The sequence below is a fragment of the Scylla paramamosain genome, chromosome 14 (assembly GCF_035594125.1).
Source record: "Scylla paramamosain isolate STU-SP2022 chromosome 14, ASM3559412v1, whole genome shotgun sequence".
In the NCBI taxonomy this organism is placed as follows: Eukaryota; Metazoa; Arthropoda; class Malacostraca; order Decapoda; family Portunidae; genus Scylla; species Scylla paramamosain.
This window is the reverse complement of record NC_087164.1, coordinates 4,398,800-4,411,822: the sequence shown is the minus strand read 5'-3', so window position 1 is coordinate 4,411,822 and position 13,023 is coordinate 4,398,800. Positions and strand designations below refer to the sequence as shown.

General features: G+C 38.5%; 1 protein-coding gene across 5 annotated transcripts in view; it reads left to right on the top strand.

The window, feature by feature from the left end:
* The window catches only part of LOC135106772 (arginine/serine-rich coiled-coil protein 2-like), a 66,851-nt gene that overhangs the window by 35,898 nt on the left and 17,930 nt on the right, over nucleotides 1–13,023 (top strand). For all 5 annotated transcript variants that reach the window (XM_064016068.1, XM_064016066.1, XM_064016067.1 and 2 more), the window contains one exon: nucleotides 5,207–5,307. In XM_064016068.1, the coding sequence (XP_063872138.1) occupies nucleotides 5,207–5,307 (101 nt within the window). The remainder of the gene's footprint in view (nucleotides 1–5,206; nucleotides 5,308–13,023) is intronic.

Here is a 13,023-nt window from a genome sequence, read left to right as displayed (position 1 = left end):
CTCCTGAATGATTTTGTGATTTCATAACATTTAATTTCTGGTTTAGATTTTACTTAATTTGAATTCTATGTACATTCTCACCTTTCTCCAACTTAGAATTTTGGTTTCATACTTCTTTTCAGCTCTTACCTCTAATTATATTATAAACCAAAGTTAATTTATACAGAACTGGATTTTGATTAGTTTTAGCATAAATTGCCCCTGCTGATATACTTTTTGTCATAAAAGTTATTCCTTACAATTTTTAACATTATGCCAAGCATGAATGACAGGTTCTTATTTTTATCATAAAACAGAATTTGTTGTTTTGCCTGTTTCCCTTTAAGAATAATATCAGTATGAAACTTATTTGCTATACATTGTAGCTTCAATTGATATTAGTCTCACAAAGTTACTCCAAACATTTTCACTTGATTTTTTTCTTTTCTCTAAAATGTCACATGAAAAATCTAATTAGTACATCAGTATGGCAACTTTACTTTCATAAGCCTCTGTCCCACCAAGTAATACCAATATACTCTGCTCAGGAAAATTCCTTAAACTGAGTGCAAGCAGGAGGCAGCAGTTACATTTACCAGATAATTACAGGAGTGTGAAAAATATATAGGAAAGATAGATATTTATTATGTCCTTTATGAAATCACAGAAAGGATTGTAAATTCAAGGTATGATCCAAAACTTTCCAGTCTATCAATTTAGAAATTCAGACATCATACATATTGAAATCACAGCTGCTTCCTTGATAACAATCCCTTTGATAGTTGATACGTGCCAAATGTTTTTTTTTTCCCCCCCACTGTTGGAAGCATCTGTGGAACTCTAGAGAATGTTGTTTGGCTGTTCCCATGTTTACACTTGAATCACTTGGACATCACCCTATCTGTCAAATCAGTTTTAGAAACAGGGAAAGTCACAGAAGGATAGGCTCTGAGGAGTAAGGCAGATGGAGGGTCACTGCTGTTTTTGGCTAAGAATTGCAGGAGAAAGCAATGGATGACACCATTTTGTCATGATGCAGAAGTTGGTGTCACTTTTGCTAAGTTTGGAGCAAAACAAGATAAAAAAAAGTGCTGCGTCTTTGACTGCCATTCTCAGAGATAACCACTCAAAAAAAGTAAATAAATAAAAATATTTAGAAAATATAAACAGTGTGTAACACACCAAAATTGTCCATATCTACTTTTCATTGTGACAGACTGTCACACACTGTAGTTGTTTACCACTCCCTAGTGTTCCAAGTCTGTACTGTTAGCTGTTAGCTCTCCGTGTGGTCTGTTCAGATTTTTTTTTTTTTTTTTTTTTTTTTTTTTTTTTTTTTTTCTCTCACATCTTGTATATTTACAGCATAAGTTTGTGGGATATATGGGAAACTACTGAGACCAATGCAAGGGTCTTAAGAGATGTAAAGAAATTCTATGATGAGTTACTTTGGCAGTTGGTGAAATTTGCTGTGAGAAAGTTCATTGCATTATTCAAAAAGAGTAACAATTTTAAAGAAATATAAGATTAAATAGGAGTTTGCCTCTGTAGTATTCAGCACCTCACAAAAAATTGCTGCTCATCATTAGGTAGCACATCTGGGTGTGTTGGGTTTAATCCTATTATATGTATATGTGACATGTGAATGCACAAAAAAATATAGCAAGATTAGAGGTAGGTAGCATTATATTGGTGTATTTTAATATATTGTATTTAAGAGGGAAGATAGGAGAGATTACAGGAACAGATTGCCAGAATTCAAAGTTCTTTAAGTGCATAGATGTATTTTCTCATTTAAGAGACACTTCTGAATGAGGCAGTGCAAACGGTAGTGACAAGAATTTGAAGTGGATGGGTAAAGTTTAGGGAATTCTTGCCTTTTTGATGCTTACAGAACTTTACTCAAATCAAAGAGACACTTGCAAATGGTCCATGTCGGAGCTGTAATGCTGCATGGTAGTAAAACTTGGGAAATGGTAGTGGACAGTGTTTACAGGCTGAAGCAAATGGAGGTAAGGATGATATGATAGATGTATATTGCATCACTGACAGACCTGGATAGCAAATGTTGAACTGAACAAAACAAACGCTACCAACAAAGAAATTACCATCTATGTATGTATTCTGACATCCATGCAGGTTAATAGCTAAACCAGGTTCAGGTAAATACAGAAGGAACTATAAGGAATGACCAGAGACAAAGTAATGGAAATAAATTTAAAGTTGATCTAATCACGTACTTGACAAAGTATTCAAAGTGCTTTTTGAAAAATACTTTCAAGCTTGCTGTGCACTGAGATTATAGAACATACCGCAGTGATATTGATTCACAAGAAGAGAGATTTCAAAGACATTAACTTAGAAGTTTGTAACAACTTTACAAAAGTTCACAAATAGAATTAGTACAACACTTGGTTCAAATAATTCAGAGGAGCAGATAATATGATAATATGTATGATTGAGAGATACTATCTTTTATATCTAATACAATACACAAGATCTCTATACATGACTTTCATGGACTCTGAGAAGGAAAACTTTAATTTAGTAGAAATTTCTGGAGTTATAAAAGCACTTAGGAAACTGGTGATGCTGGAAATGTTTGTAAAATGAGGAAAGCACTGTTCCTGTGATGCACTTGCAAAAATTGGTAAGATAATTCTAGCAAGGAAAGGTGCCAAGCAATGCAGAGGTGATGGAGTACATATCAACCTTGGGTCCTATTTCATGTACTCTTACTCAAGTACACAATGTCATGTACTTGTACTCACACTCATACTTGGACTCAAAGTACTCAACAATTTTACAAGTACTTTAGAGTACAACCAACATTATTCAAAGTGTAGTGCAGTGTTTGACTTACAGGTGGAGGTAAGGCCAGGATAATGAAAGTTTCCTTTGTGAGTTCAGGTGACCTGGGTTGGAGCTAGTGAGGTCATATGAGGTGCAGCTGCCACAATTCCCACTCTTGCTGTTAATCTGTTTGCAACTTGATGTAAATATATGTACTTGAACTCAAGCCTGGTACATGTGGCTGGCACATGGCACAGCCATGCCTTTGGTATGGCCTCAAGATGAAATGTAAGACATGCAGGCCACTAAGTGTGAGGGAACAAACTTTGACATACTGGTCATGAAAAAATAACTATAGAATAGTATATAGGAGCTTTTATACAGAAAATTAAATCCCTCTCACCAGGACTATGCTTCATGAGGCTTCAAGCATGCCTTTCAGCAGCAGATTGGTTAGACAACAAGGAATCCCATTCAACAGGGCCCAAACAGTCCAGGCAGCAGGAAAATACAGAACAATTACAGTGAAGAAGTATACTTCAGATTATAACACCTGGATGGGATGGGATGCAGGCAGAATAGAAGGGATGTCCTGGTGGACAGAGACAGAGGAATACATATGATGAATGAATCCACAGAGGAACTATAGCAGATAGTTTTGCAATTTTACAGAAAAGTTAGAAGAGAGATCAGAAGATGATTTGAGAAAACAAATGTGATATTCAGTTATTATACATTAGGCCATGAAATTAAAAAGAATAAAAGTATTAAAATTGACCATTTATGTATCTATTTAGAACAGAAAGTTAGTTTGTCCAGATCTTGAAAAGTAAATCAAGAATAGCGATGGCTGGAGTGCTTTCACAAGGCAAAAATGGTGTCATGAAAAGTTATCAGTATCACCAAAGATGATTTATGCATCACTGACTTGTAGAGTAGAAAACTGGAATCATACAGCTTTGTTGAAAAGTGCTGTGCTACACTCAAATGCCATAGTTTTTTTTGTGTGTTTGTTGAGACTATCACAAAGGGAAGGACTCCATATAACAATTTAAAGGAATATTGTAATCAGACTTTAAAAGTAATAGAAAAATATAAGAGATGTCACCACCATAAATTGACAATATCATTAAGGCCAATAGAGTGTGTGGATAAAAGTAAGAACTGAGGAAAAAATAAATTAAATAATATGAAAATGGAAGTGTGAATAATGCAAAGAAATAAAGGAAAAAAGAATTTAGGATAGGAGGACTAATGGAATAGTACAGTGACATCACAACAACAAGAGGTGTTTTTTGATACTTTGCATCTTATCCCCAGTAATGTAATGACAACCAGAGATATCAGTACACTGAAGATATTCTAAGAAGCTGGGATATTCTGTATACCATACAAGCCAAAAAGATTTGCATCCAACCAGTCATGTCAGCACAAAGAGGCCAGGGTTATTTTAGTGTTATAAAGTAGTCAGTGTGTCCTTTCATCTTGGTACAATTTCATTCATCAAAATATCCCTTTATGATAAAAATAATACTTGCCTGATTCTTTTTGGGACTTGCCTGATAAAACATTAGTATATGAAAAAGCAGTGTGAAATGTTTCAAATAAAATATGTTGCAGGAGACCAGAAATAAATGTGAAAATAATGAAAGCTTAGTTGCAAGTATTTAGCTGTTCTGTTGAATGTGCATTACCAAATTACATGGATACTGTCAGCATAAATACTAAAGGCTAATATTTTGTTGGATATATGTATAGTGAATCAAAATGTATCACAAGAGGCATTTTAAAATGTGTATCTCCAGAGAACTGTAAGAGTGTATACCATGTCCTCTATTAAAACAGACATGATGTAAAAGCTCTGATCCAATTTATATCACCCCTTAAAAATATGACCATCTCTGCCTTTATATTTTGTCAGAATACAGATACAGACAGGGACTTAAATTTCAAAGACAGAACTGTGAAAAGACAAGAAAACGAAACTACTAATTGTGTATTGGTACATAATCACTTGTTAATGGCTGGGAAGAAGAATAATCAAAGGTGGGGAACTGAGGGAAGGAGTGGAAGCTAAGTGTATCAATGTAGTAGTGAAAAGAAATTGACAATTTGGGTATGTTGAAAGGATAGAATGATTAGATGGAAAATTAAAGGTATGAAAGAAGTTGCCTTTTTTTTTTTTTTTTTTTTTTTTTTTTTTTTTTTTTTTTTTTTAAAGAAACCCAGGAATGTCTGAAATGAAGTTAAAGTGGTCTGGTTGGTCTTTAGTTACTTGGCCTATGTAGGAAGGCAACCAGAAGCTATGCAGCCTTGTGAGCCACCACTAAGTGGACAAGGCCAATGCACTTAAGTATATATGGAGCCCTTTAGAGTGATAATGGTGATGATGAGAACATGATCTATCAGTACCTTAATAGCTTTTTAATTTTAGATCAAGGTCCAAGTCCAGAGAAAGAGAAGTTGGAAGATCAAGTCAGTCAAGCAGAGATCATGGAAGCAGGAGTCATCAGTCTCGAGAACAGTCCAGTCAAGGTAGGCTGATTTCTTGATAAATTAATCTTATACTTAAGTTATCATTGTATACATCCATTGTAACATTCATCATAAATTATAAGAATAATTCGTAACTTTCTTTTCTAGTTATGCTTAATTTTACAGTCATTACCACATATATCTCTCTTTATCTTAAGAACAAAAGTAACCTTTCTCCAGTTTTCATTGGTAATTAGCTCACTTGGTTCCATCCATCATGGTGAAGCCACATGTATGTGTGTGTATCTAATGTCACACAAATACACTGAGAATGAATTCATGTAAAGGGCGAAGAGCATCAATGTGGCAGTTCCTGTATGAAATATACCCACCTATTTCCACCTATCATCTCCATCCATAAATCTGTCTAATCTTCTCTTAAAGCTCCCTAATGTCTTAGCACTAACAACATGAGTCCGTTCCATTCATCTACTACTCTATTTGAGAACCAATTTCTTCCTATCTCCTTAAATCTAAATTTTTCAAGCTTGAACCCGTTATTTTTTGTTCTGTCCTGGTTACTGATCCTAAGAATTTTGCTTACATCCCCCTTATTATAACTCCTATACCACTTAAAGACTTTTATCAGGTCCCCTTTTAACCTACGTCTCTCTAAAGAATGTAAATTTAACAACCTCAGTCTTGCCTTGTAAGGAATGCTCTTTATCTCCTATATCCTTTTAGTCATTCTCCTTTGTACTGATGAATACTCTTTATCCCCCGTGTCCTTTTAGTCATTCTCCTTTATACTGATTCTTATAGACCTATATCCTTCCTGTAATGTGGGGACCAGAACTGCACAGTGTAGTCTAGATAAGGTCTGACCAGCGCCAAATATAACTTCAATATTACTTCTGGCCTTCTACTTTAAACACTCATAAAAATTAATCCTATTACCCTAAATACCCTGTTAGCCTTGTTTCTGGCCTCTATGCATTGCTTTCCTACACAGAGTTCAGACCTAACTATAACTCCTAAATTTTTTTCGTACCCTGAACCTACCAGAGTTTCGTTGTTTATTGCTTACCTACTGTGTGGGTTTCCTCTACCTAGGCTAAGTAGTTTGCACTTGTTGATATTAAACTGCATTTGCCATCTGTCCGTCCATTCGTTCATCCTATCTAAATCTGCCAGCAAGGTGGTGTCATCCAATTCTGACCTAATTAATCTACCTATCTTTGTGTCATCTGCAAATTTACTAACATCACTACTAATTCCACTATCCATGTCATTGATATATATTAAAAACAACACTAGCCCTAATTCTGATCCCTGTGGTACCCCACTAATTACCTGACCCCACTCGGATTTAGAGCCGTTTATTAAAACTGTTGCCTGTTGTTTTGTCGCCTGTTGCTTAGCTATGACCTTATCCAGCCTAACACCTTCCCATCTATCCCATGTGCCCTAGCCTTTCTCAGGAGCCTCTGACGGGGTACCTTGTCAAATGCTTTACTAAAATCCAGATACAAGATGTCATATCTATCACCATTATCTACTGCCTCGTACACTTTATTGTAAAAACTTAACAGGTTCGTCAGGCAAGACTTCCCTTTGTGAAACCATGCTGTGACTGATTTATCAAGTTATATTTGTCTTGAATGTCCCTTAATGTTCTTCGCTATTATTGACTCCATTATTTCACCTACAACGGAAGTTAAGCTGATAGGTCTATACTTTGAAATTAAAGTTTTATCTCCTTTCTTAAAGATGGGTACTACATTAGCATGCCTCCACATGACTGGTACCTCACCTGACTCAAGTGATTTTCTAAAGACAGAAACTAACGGCTCACTAATAACCTCTTTGCATTCCTTAAGTAGTCTGGGATATATTTCATCTGGTCCTGGTGTTTTGAACTTTTTTAGCCTGTCTATCTCCTTTTCCACTATCTCCTTAGTTATGGTAATATCTGTCAGCCTCTCATTCTCATCTGCTCTAAACATCTGTTCACTATTTAGCATATCCTGCACGTTTTCCTGGGTGAAGCGAGTAAAAAAAAATACTCGTTCAGAATTTTACTAATCTCCTCCCCAGAACTAACCAGCTCCCCATCTGCTGCCTTTAATGGACCTATATCTTCTTTGTTTTTTGTCCTATATATCTGATAAAATCCCTTGTCGTCCGTCTTCACTTGGCTGGCTACCTTTAATTCACAATTGCTTTTAGCTTTCCTCATTAACCTCCTGACTGTTCTAACAAATTCATTATATTGTGGCCTTAAAACCTCTTCCGCTGCCTTTAATCTCCTATACAGTAAAATCCCTCTCATCCGGCATTCAAGTATCCGGCAGCTTCAAGTATCCGTCACATTTTTCCCCGAGCCTTAAAATAAAAAAAAAAAATCAATGAATTGTACTCATAAAATCGATTAAAATTCCCGCGCGAGGCATACTTTGTCCCCTCGCCACCAGAGCGCACTGCTTCGCGCCACCCACGGCCCACTGCACTGTGTTTACTCAGTGACTCAGTCCCGCGTGTGCACTGTTTATCGCCTGACGCCTTCATCATGCCTAAAGTTGTAGAAAAGAGGAAGCATGTTGTGCTTACACTTAAGCAGCTGATCTGATCAGCTGATCTTTGTTATGGTAAGATGTGTGAGTGTAGGGTGGTGATTGTGGACATAATTTCACTTCTATTCAAGTATCCGGCAATATTCAAGTATCCGGCATGTTGGCGGTCCCGTTGATGCCAGATAAGAGGGATTTTACTGTATACACTTCTCTTCCACCCTATATAGTATTTTTAACCTAACAGTCATCCATTTAGGGTCATTTTTCTGTGATCTTATCACTCTATACGGGATGTTTGCTAACTGTCCTGTATGCAGTTTATTTACGAAATATTTATACAACTCATCTACACTTTACCTAATCCTCTCATCTCAGCCCCTTCCTTCTTCTCCACTCCCTCATCTACTTGCCTCAACCTCACCTCTCACATCTCAGCATGACCTGACCCTCCAGCATATTCACACATATCTTCCCCTCTCTCTCTCTCCTCCGACCCTTCTGGACACAACTTCCCTTCTCTTGCCCCACACCCTCACACCTCACCTCACCTTTCCCATCCTGCCTTATCTCTCTCAACTCCATCCCAGACCTGACCTCACCCTGCATCTGTTGCCAGTCAACTCCTTGGAGGTACCTTTTTAATCCCTCAAAATCTGTTCTTCTAAAGTCAGATATTTTATTAGTGTTTTTGCTTCTAAAAGTTTCCTTCCATTTTGATTTGTACCTAATTTCCCAATGGTCAGTGTTACCTAGCTGTCCTCCAATCTCTACCTGCATGACTGCTTCCTCCCTGTTAGTTAGAATTAAATCTAGAATATTGTTCCCCCCTTGTGGGTTTTATGTTTACCTGTTTTAAAAAATTATCCTAAATTACCTTAAGAAATTCCTCTGCTTCACTGTTATCCTCCATCAAGGCTCCAGTTGATATTCCTAAAATTAAAAAATACCACATGTACCTGACTGTACCTGCCTGCTCCATTTATTTCCTGCCATAGTGAGGTGTTAATTTCCTCTGTACTGTTCGGTGGCCTGTACACTAATCCCAGTACTACTGACTGTACCTGCCTGCTCCATTTATTTCCTGCCATAGTGAGGTGTTAATTTCCTTTGTACTATTCAGTGGTCTGTACACTAATCCCAGTACTACTGACAGTGATTCTTCCTTAATATCTACCCATATTGACTCTGTTTTGTTATCTGTTTGCTTGGTCCCATCATTTTCCAAGCATGTGTCTTGCCTATCAGCTACCTTTCCTATCCCAGCACCTGGCAAACACACCCTTGACCTATGCTTCCTATCTCTGGCACACTAAGTGCCTAACCTGACTATCACCAAGCACAAGAACTTTACTTTGGGGCAGGGTAACATGCAGGATATGCCAGATTTATGCAGGATATGCCAGATAGTGAACAGGTGTTTAGAGCAGATGAGAATGAGAAGCTGACAGATATTTCCATAACTAGGGAGATAGTGGAACAGGAGATAGATAGGCTAAAAAAGTTCAAGTCACCAGGACCTGATGAAATATATCCCAGAGTACTTAAGGAATGTAAAGAGATTATTAGTGAGCCGTTAGTTTCTGTCTTTAGGAAATCACTGGAACCAGGTGAGGTACCAGTAATGTGGAGGCAGGCTAATGTAGTACCCATCTTTAAGAAAGGAGATAAAACTTTAGCATCTAATTATAGACCTGTCAGCTTAACTTCAGTTGTAGGTAAAATGTTAGAGTCAATAATAGCGAGGAACATTAGGGAACATTTAGACAGACATAACTTGATAAATCAGTCACAGCATGGCTTCACGAAGGGGAAGTCTTGCCTGACAAACTTGTTAAGTTTTTACAGTAAGGTGTACGAGACAGTAGATAATGGAGATAGTTATGATATCTTATATCTGGACTCTAGTAAAGCATTTGACAAGGTACTCCATCAAAGGCTCCTGAGAAAGGTTAGGGCACACGGGATAGATAGGAAGATGTTAGGCTGGATAGGGTCATGGGTTGGTAACAGGCGACAGAGAGTGGTAATAAACGGCTCGAAATCCGAGTGGGGTCATGTAATTAGTGGGGTGCCACAGGGATCAGTATTAGGGCCATTGTTATTTCTAATGTATATCAATGACTTGGATAGTGGAATTAGTAGTGATGTTAGTAAATTTGCGGATGACACAAAGATAGGTAGATTAATTAGGTCAGAATCGGATGCCATCGCCTTACAGGCAGACTTAGATAGAATGAATGAATGGACGGATAGATGGCAAATGCAATTTAATATCAATAAATGCAAAGTGCTTAGCGTAGGTAGAGGAAACCCACACAATAGGTACACATTATGCAGTTCTGGTCCCCACATTACAGGAAAGATATAGGTCTATTAGAATCAGTACAGAGGAGAATGACTAAAAGGATACAGGGGATGAGGAGTATTCCTTACGTGGCGATGTTGAAGCTGTTAAATTTACATTCTTTAGAGAGACGTAGGTTAAGAGGGGACCTGATAGAAGTCTTTAAGTGGTATAAGGGTTATAACAAGGGAGATGTAAGCAAAATTCTTAGGATCAGCAACCAGGGTAGAACAAGAAATAACGGGTTCAAGCTTGAAAAATTTAGGTTTAGGAAGGAGATAGGACAAAATTGGTTCTCAAATAGAGTGGTAGATGAGTGGAATGGACTCAGTAATCATGTAGTTAGTGCTAGGACACTAGAGAGCTTTAAGAGAAGATTAGACAAGTTTATGGATGGGGATAACAGATGGAAATAGGTAGGTGTGTTTCATACAGGGACTGCCACGTGTAAGCCTGGTCGCTTCTTGCAGCTTCCCTTATTTCTTATGTTCTTATGTTCTTATGTAACTGCATCTGCCCCTTCCTTCATATCTCCTCCCGCCACGTCCATCTCCTCCTCCATCACTCCCTCCAACACACTGAAGGGGTTCCTCATCTTCACGCAAGGCACCTTGAGGACCTTCAGCCTCTTGGCGCCCCTGCACACAACTGACCACTGCTCCTCCGTCGCCTTACTAGATAAGGTGACGGTAGGGCATGACCCTCCCACAAATGCTGAGATCCTCTCACAGAACTCACCCTGCAGATCTGAGATCCTCTCACAAAACTCAGCCTGCATCTCTGAGATCCTTTGATGGAACTCAGCCTCTACCTCTGAAACCTTCGCAAAGAAGGCCTCGAGAACAGGAGAACTAACACTAGACAACTCAGCAACACAAGATGCCATGTCTACACTAGCCAGTTATAACATCAGGTCACTGCTTATTGAACACGTCCATTTGCTAAAAACCCTGACCTGACTGAGATATTAAAGGATATTTGATGACATTTCCTACAAAATTACTGATGTTATTCCCGAAAAGAGAACAATACTCATTGCTACGTTAACCTTTCCATACAGTGATGCCTACATAGGCATCATGAAGCACCAGTAGAATATACGATGATGCCTGTCTAGATGTCATAATTACACTCTGTTGTAGGTGTTGTTGAGTGATCCTGTATTCTGTCTTGGCTCTAACTAAAGATTCCATATATTGTCCTTAAGGTTCTGCTGCTCCTCCTTCCATCCCTGTTCCCACCAACCACATAAGTGAGCTACACTATGCTCCACTCTCAATCCAGAATGAGGAAGTCTCTTGGCAGATCCTTATATCACATTTTCCCCCCTATGCTCCCTCCCTTGTCCTCCATATTCCCCTGTCCTCCTCTTGATTCCATATCCCTCCACCAGGGAGGGGAGACTGTATGGGAGGTACAGTTACCCCTTCTTTAGTTCATTCCTTGCCCCTCCCCCCTCTCTCTCTCTCTCTCTCTCTCTCTCTCTCTCTCTCTCTCTCTCTCTCTCTCTCTCTCTCTCTCTCTCTCTCTCTCTCTCTCTCTCTCTCTCTCTCTCTCTCTCTCTCTCTCTCTCTCTCTCTCTCTCTCTCTCTCTCTCTCTCTCTCTCTCTCTCTCTCTCTCTCTCTCTCTCTCTCTCTCATGGAGGTTTGGGGACCTTGCCGTAAACGTTAAAAAATTGGTGGGCATGTGTATAGTACAGCTTTAATAGCACTCGAGAATGTGGGGAAATTCGATATTTTCTAAGTCCAGCAAGCTCTGCACCAGTCAAGAGTAAACATTGAAATTATTTTCTTTTGTTTATAACTGGGATATGTGGATAGCAGCATATTAGGATTTCATGGTATCTCTACAGCTGATCCCTCCATCACGCGCTTCCACTCACGAGGCCATTCTTGAGGCCACCAATTACGACTTTCCACTTTTCATTTGTTTTAGGGACACGTCAGACGTTATGATAGATGCTCCTTGTCATTTCTTAATATGGCTACCCAGTGGAGGGGGGTGAAGCGAACAGTACCAGTGTTCAGCAGGAAAAAAAGTCACTATGTGAGATATTTAGCAACAGCAGTGGTTAAGATGCAATATACAGACATAAAGAAGAGGTTCCATGTGTTTATTAAGGAAGCTGCCAAGCTGTATCCACCTCCATTAGTCTGAGAATCTCCACTTCACACCTGTAAGGCATAACAGTATAATTTTTGAGGCCCCTCGTTAGGTTAGGTTAGATTAGGTTGGGTTATGCTAGGTTAGGTTAATGTCTTAGTGGGGGCGGGTCTAGGGGTTAAGATAGGTTAGGGAAATTCAAAATATTAAAGTAAATTTTCTTAGAATTTTGAATGCCCTTACTTCACTTATTTTTCATTCCTCCCTCCCTCAGATCCCCAATTCTCCACAAGCTCCCAAGCTTGTTTGAGGGGTTTGCAGAGCAAAAAGGCTAAAAACTGAGGATGTCATGATTGAAGAAAAAACTACAGCCTTTATTACAAAACAGAAAAATGAATTTATTATAAATAAGGGAGGTGGATATGGGGGATTAAACCTGGAAGAGCCATGCTAAAAAGACAAGCCTTAACTAACTTGACTGTAAGATACCTAACAGCCAGTGCTGTTTTGGCTTTGGCTTTTTTAGTTAGTTAGCTAGGCATGTAAAAACACTCCTATTTGGTTGTATACTACTGCCAATTTGCTGGGAAGTGATCAAGAGCTTATGAACTAAGAGTAACTCATCCATACCTGCCAAGGGATGCTGTTGTAATTACACTTGAAGAATGTTGCCAGAAAGACCTCAAACTTCCCTTTTTGTTACCATCAAAGAAACCACAGCTAAGACCCATCTAGCTTTCTCCATGAAGCATGAA